The sequence below is a fragment of the Otolemur garnettii genome, unplaced genomic scaffold (genome assembly GCF_000181295.1).
Source record: "Otolemur garnettii isolate 467f Iridium unplaced genomic scaffold, OtoGar3 scaffold00014, whole genome shotgun sequence".
NCBI classification, from domain to species: Eukaryota; Metazoa; Chordata; class Mammalia; order Primates; family Galagidae; genus Otolemur; species Otolemur garnettii.
This window is the reverse complement of record NW_003852409.1, coordinates 30,043,752-30,050,842: the sequence shown is the minus strand read 5'-3', so window position 1 is coordinate 30,050,842 and position 7,091 is coordinate 30,043,752. Positions and strand designations below refer to the sequence as shown.

The 7,091-nt window shown below is 42.4% G+C and overlaps 1 protein-coding gene across 1 annotated transcript in view; it reads right to left on the bottom strand.

Annotated features, from left to right (window-relative positions):
• The window catches only part of GARNL3 (GTPase activating Rap/RanGAP domain like 3), a 140,746-nt gene that overhangs the window by 60,895 nt on the left and 72,760 nt on the right, over positions 1–7,091 (bottom strand). Inside the window, exons 7-8 of the mRNA XM_003785425.3 lie at positions 6,194–6,257; positions 1,111–1,137 (exon numbers count right to left, since the gene is read on the bottom strand). Coding sequence (XP_003785473.1) covers positions 1,111–1,137; positions 6,194–6,257 — 91 coding nt within the window. The remainder of the gene's footprint in view (positions 1–1,110; positions 1,138–6,193; positions 6,258–7,091) is intronic.

The window sequence follows — 7,091 nt, the reverse complement described above, 5'->3', positions numbered from 1 at the left end:
AAAAAAAAAAAATGTAGGCGTCTCCCTCTTTGCCTGCCCTCTGCTACATTCCACCCTACAGTTTTGTTGTCCTGTGTAAAAGGAAATCCTGTCAACTGAGGTCTTGATTCAGTGAGGGCACAGCCCTTGAGGACATCTGGGGACAAGTAACCGTCATGGTGGGAACTACAGGCTTTTTCTGAGGAGGTAGAAAGAATAAGGAGGTCAGCATGGTCAGTGTGGAGCTGATGCCAGAGAGGCATCAGGGGTCATGTGCTGTGGGCCTGGCAGGCCAGGGTATGGACTTGGGGCTTTCCTTTGGGTGAGATGAGGGGACTTTAGAGTTCGAGCAGGAAAATAACCTGATCCCACAAGGCCCATTTGGATGCTCCCTAAAAATCAAAAGCCAGCGGAGTGAACACCAGGAGAAGAGCTAGGGGATTGCAGAGTCCAGGCAAGAGCTGATGGGGGTGGGGGGAACATCACCACATCTAGTGGTCATGGTGTAATCTTCCAGATGTGTTTGAATCAGGGATCTTTTATGAAGTATCACCAGGATGTCCTGATATCAGAGGAGAGGCAGTAAGGATTTTTCCAAGTTTGGCCTGAGCAACAGGACAAATGATATTTACTGACAGACATAAGATGTATAAATGATTATTTACTCAATTGCTGATTGATAATATTTATATATGTCCTTAAATTAGTTATATACTTAGAAAACTTAATATATTAAAAAAATGGGGCAAGGGGGAATAGAAACATGCAAATAAATATGGCATTTTGCATATTAATGATACTATTCTAATAAAGCATAAATACCCTGTTTAATTTAATGAAAATTAAAACCTCATTACTCACCCTGGTCCCCAGGTTAACATCTGAATGTTCCCCAACAGAAGTGGTTTCATTGTTTTTGTATCTTTATAGCTATATGCCTAGAAAATGCTGAAATATACCTTGAAAAAAGGTGTCAGTAAAGTCTGTGAGGACAACAGACTCACACTGTGCAAATCCAGGTGGAGGTTTAGCTGAAAAAAAAGGCTGTGTTCCCAGAGAAAGGGGAAGTGTATTTTTACACACACGGAGGGAGAGCACAGTGGGAGCAAATATCTTCATAAGATTACTCACCTCCTGTTCTTCAAGAACCAGCAAGTCCTGTAAATAAAGTTTTAAAAGTTATGTCTGTGCATAAAAGTGATCATTTCATTTTGACTGAAACCCAAGCATCAGTTTACCTACAATGACATTTTGAAAATAATTTTTTTAATTTAATTAAGTCAAATACACATAGATCATGAATATATTCATGCATATGCGGGGTACAATGTGCTGATTTTTTTTTATACAACCTGACGTGGTTACATCAAACCAGTCATCACAGCTTTCACTTCATTTACTTGATTATTATGCCAAAACATCTATGTTCCATACTTCACAGATTTGACTTGTACCCTTGTCATATGCTCCATAGATGTGGTCCTGCCTTTTACCCTCCCTCTGTCAAACCTCCCCTCTCCCCTCCTTTCCCACTCTATTTCTCTCCTTCATCCTGGGCTATAGTTGTGTTCTATCTTCATAAGAAAGTGTGAGTAAATATAAATAGATTTCACAGAAGTACGGAATACACTGGATACTTTTTCCTCCATTCTTGAGACATTTTACTCAGGAGAATATGTTCCAGATCCCTCCACATAAACATAAAAAAGGTAAAGGCTTCATCTTTTTTAAGGCTGCATAGTATTCCATGGTATACATATACCACAATTTATTAACCTGCTGTTGGATCCTGCAATTCCTCTACTAGGACTATATCCAAAAGACCAAGAATCACTTTGCAAAAAAGATATTTGCACCAGAGTGTTCATTGCAGCTCCATTCGTAATAGCCAAGTCATGGAAGAAGGCCAAGTGCCTATCAATCCATGAATGGATTAATAAATTGAAAATAATTTTAAAAGTTGGTTACAGGAATTTACTTTTTCTTTGTGGGTTGGGACCAACATCTATGACCAAAGGTGAGAGCCAAGAGTCTTGGATTTCCTTCCCTGTAGACATGGCTGACTGTAACTCAGCTCCTTCATGACCAAACAACCCTGGCCTTGAGTCCTTGCTTAGTCACATCCTTAGCTGTGTTGGGCACATTTCCTTCTCCATGGTCCAAGGATAACTTCCATCCTGACCCCTGCATGGAAGGTCTGGTACACAGGGAGATTTAATCAACCTTAAATTATTATGCTTTCCTTCTCATTCTCAGTCACTCCACATAAAAGTTTGTAAGTTAATTACAATTTTTTTTCCTGGAACTTCTTAAAATTCGGGTTGATATGCTAACACTATGGCCAAAGGCTCTGATGGGGAAACCACAGATGAACAGAGGTAGGCAAGGGGCTGGCCAGGGGAGCCAAGGCTGCCATGGAAAGAGCAGGAGGGGACAAGGGTCAGGGTGGGGACCCTTCTCCTCCTTGCCCAGGGCTTTCTGGGGAGTAGCTGTGTCACACTGGGGAGCTGGCAATTCTGCAAGAACTGTGTGAGGCACAAAAACCTCTTTTTTATTTAATAGGAAGCCTCTTTCATTTGGAACTCAGCCATCTTTATTATTTCTGAATTCTGGGAAAAAATAATGTTTCAGATTTTTTACATTGAGGCTTCATATTTGCATGTGCCAATACATTTGATGACATAATTCTCTTCAGAGTTTCTTTTGACCTTCTCAGTCCCTTCCCCAACCCCGTGGTATGGTTTAATTCAGAGTTTTTCAACCTGTGGGTCGCGACCCCTTTGTAACAATGAAAATACATGGCAGCATTAGCAAGGTTGAGAACCACTGGTTTAATTGCTCCTGAATGGCAGGCAAGGTGTCCCACGTATGTGTGTGAGGGGACGCTTGGCTGAGGTTACTCTGACTCTCCTGCCCAGTTCTAACAATCAGCCCAGTGCTCCATCCATGCGGACTGTGGTGACATGACAAGGAAAAGCTACACCTGTCAGCTTCCTAACTAACCTGGCAGTGCGGGTGCAGGGACATTCTGCAACAGTCCCTGGCCTGGTAACAGAGGCTGCTCCTCAGGGGGCGAGGCCGAAGAGACCAGAGCCCTGCCTGAGCTCAGGGGCTAGTGTCGCAACAGCAACACTCAGTTCAGCGGCAGCAGAGGGCACAGGCTGTCAGGTTGTAATTATTTTGCAGTTTCCTCATTTTGAATTACAGTTCTTGAGAAGTGGGTGGTCATGCAATTTGTCCTGGCTTGCCAATGTCCCACTTAGCAAGATTCAGGTTTTTGAAATATTTTTGTTCCTGAATTTGTAAGCATCAGCTAAGTCCTCTTTTTGTTGTTTCTCAGTTTGTAATTTTAGTCCAAAAGGTGTAATTTTGTCTAGCAATGGTGTTTCCTAACATTTAGGAATATGGTGTTCCCACTGGTGTTGCTGTGGATGTACACACAATTCTCATCCTTAACGTGGGGCTGACACTGACTTTTCCTCCACTATACATATGGGATTTGGGATGGAGTCATTTTACATACACTTTTTTAAAACCTTGAAATGCTTTTAAAAATTCAAACTTAGTTCTACAAACTTACATAAATACCTGGTTATTTAGGAAAGTCCTACTATATTGCAACTATCTGGAAACAAAGTTGGTGGACTGAGGTGGGAAGAAACACACAGACAACCGGGTTTCTCCCGGTTTCTCTTTAAAGCCAGTTTCGTCACACATTGCTTCTGAAAGATTCTGGTGAAGAGAATGTTACTAGAGTGTAGTAGCCAGAAGCAGACAAATAACATTTTAAAATAGCATCAGCCACATATGTCCCTGTGCATGGAAAGATGTCATTTTATAATGCAAATGGTTTATGTTCGGTTTACTCTCAGATCCCATGATTTTATTTATTTATTTATTTATTTTTTGAGACAGTTTCTCACTTTGTCGCCCTTGGTAGAGTGCTGTGGCGTCATAGCTCATAGCAACCTCAAGCTCTTGGGCTCAAGTGATCCTCTTGCCTTAGCTTTCCAAGTAGCGCCCGGCCTTAGTGTCCGGCTATTTTTAGAAACGGGGTTTGCTCTTGCTCACTCTGGTCTCAAACTCCTGAGCTCAGGTGATCCATTGCCTCAGCCTCCCAGAGTGCTAGGATTACAGGTGTGAGCCACCGCACCTGGCCTGGATCCTGGGATTTTAACCAACTCTTTTCCCTCTACCCAAAGCCTGTTTCTCAAGCGTTCCTAATGGAAATCTAAGGAACCTGATGGTAGCTGTTAATACTATGGCTTGAGTCTCACCCATGTGTACACTCACATACATGCACATATATGCACACTCCATATATGCACGTGTAGCACCCCACACGATACACATGTGCACACTCTCACACGTGTACTCACACGCACATGCTCACACGTGTGCACTCACATGCATGCACACTCACACACGCCCACATGTGTGTACTCACATGCACGCACACCCACACACGCTCACTCATGTGTACTCACACACATCCACACACATGCACACTCACACATGCACATATCTATGCTCACATGTGTGTGATCACACGCATGCACTAACACCTGTGCTCACACACACACGCTTACATGTGTGTGCTCACATGGATGCACTAACACACCTGTGCTCACACACGCACACACATATGCTCACACGTGTGCTCACACACATGTACTAACACACCTGTGCTCACACATGCACACACATATGCTCACATGTGTGCGCACACACATGCACTCACACACCTGTGCTCACACACATGCACACTCACACATACGCTCACATGTGTGCACTCACACACATGTACATTCACACAGAGGATGAGGGAAAGCTCAGAAATGGTTCCTTGCTGAGGGAAAAGAGTCACAACACAAATGCAAGGAAATATGAAGTACCTTTTATGGTAAAAAATTATGACATAGTCAGGCAGAATGCTGCTATATCCTTTTTTCTTGCCCTCTTTTATTTTTTGGAAGAGAGAAGGGAGATAGGGATGACATGAGCTCTGCTGAGGGGATTTGGTTGGAGGCAAGATGCAGAAAAAAGCACACCACAGTCGGTTCCGTGGGTTTGGGGGCTCAGGATCTGGAAGTGGGGTTGGTGTGTGTGTGTGTGTCACAGCAAGACTCAAAGAAGTAAAAGATTAAGAATGATAACTCATAGGAGCTAAGTATAAACGTATGCTGGTACTGACATATTTGTGGTTCTATTTTGTTTTTAAATTTGCTATGAAGAACCACCTTTAAACACAGCATAGTTTAACATTTAACCTAACACCCCTGTTTTTGCCTGAGTTCTGTCTGGGGTTGAGGCTGGGTATTATTTTAAAAATTAAATCAAAATAAATGACATGGAAATTTATAACTGTAGATTTTGGGTAAGCTGACAGCCAATAACCCTACTTTAAAAGCTAACTTAAAGGCAAGTGAGCAGACTTCTCATGTTCCAGTCAACCCTCCTCACACTAAGTACTTTTCTGCAGAAGCAAATCGCAGCGTGGTGCCTCTCTGCCTAAAGACCCTGTTGGCTCTGGAAGCTGCCTCTCCAGCCACTTCCCTTGTCACGCAGGCCAGGTGTCCCCAAATCCTTGAATCTCAGCTTTGGCACCTGACCGGCACACTACTAGTGATGGCTGTGTTTGTAAGTTTCAAAGCTCGATTGGTTACAACTATGAGATAAAAGTTTGGTTGACATTTTTCTGATGACCCATTACCTAGATTATTTCTTTTCCTCCCAAAGTAGACCGTTTTCAGTAGGTCCTAAGAAAACAGGGATGATTTCTTATTCTACATGCATAAGAACTCAATAACCACATTTTGTATTTTAAAAAATGTCATTCACATTCCACACGTGCCTATATCACTCAGTAAAAAGACCAGCTTTTAAGCCAATAAGATCTTTCTGAACATATGTCCTGTTAGTTCATGATGGAGGACAGCTCAGTGGTTTTCAGAAACCTGAGGGATTTCAGAATCACTGAGGGAGTCTGTGCACCAGAACTGCTCAGAATCCCTTTTAAAAACATAGACTCCCGGCTCTACCCTAGACCCATCATATCAGCATTTCAGGTGTAAGACTCTCCCATGGTGATTTTTTCAAAGCCACCCAGGCGATTCTGCTCAGTATCCAAGGCTAGAGTAACCGATGACCTGTCAGTTCCAACCTAGTACTGCATTGGCTTTTGTACAATTATGAAGCGGAACATTTCTGTTACCTTTTGTATTTCAGGATGAAAAATCTCCCTGGGGCCTTTCTCAAATTTCTCCAGATTCATGGCACTGAAATAGAATACACAGAATGAGCCTTGGTGTCGTGGAAACTTAAGTAACGGCGAGCAAGTCTTAGTTCTTTAGAAAAGCTAAATCTTATTTTCTAGAAAATCACAGCTGGATTCCCTGAAGGGCCTGGCACTGAGGAGAGACAAAGCAACAAACGAGTGACCAGTGGATGAGTATGGAAAATAACCAACACCACACTCTACCTCCTTACACAACCGTCCCTCAGAGACACCAGGCACGGAGAGGGGGAGGGAGGAGTTGGAAACATGTTTCAGCCAACCTTGCCTACTCTTCCAGATGCTTATTTATTAGGAGAATGATGGGATGTAATAACGATTAACTGACATTTCCCTGCTACACAGGCAAAAGACCATGCCTCACAAGACTTTTTGATGTTCTACTTTGGACAGGTAATGCTAATTTCCCTGAACACCAGTTTTTCTGGAGGTGAAGCAGGAGGTTGAATTAGGTGGCCCCCAAGGCTCCTTTCAGTTGGGGTTCCATTATCTATAAATAAAAGGTAAAAATAGCAAAAGACATTTTACAGAGTGTTCACGCCAGGCACCCGGAGAAACACTTTTCATGGATTTTTTCATTTAGTCCCTGAGGCAAGTTCAATGTTATCCCCATTTTATTTTTAATTTTTTTAACCCATTTTTAAGGATGAGGATATTGAAGTTCAGAAGTTGAAGAACAGAATGACAAAGTTGGAGAAGGGCAGAGCCAGCACTTGAACCTGGGCTTAACTGGCTCCATAGTATTTATATTTTAATTTACTTTTTAAAAATTATTTTTATTTTTGCAGTTTTTGGCTGGGGCTGGGTTTGAACCCAC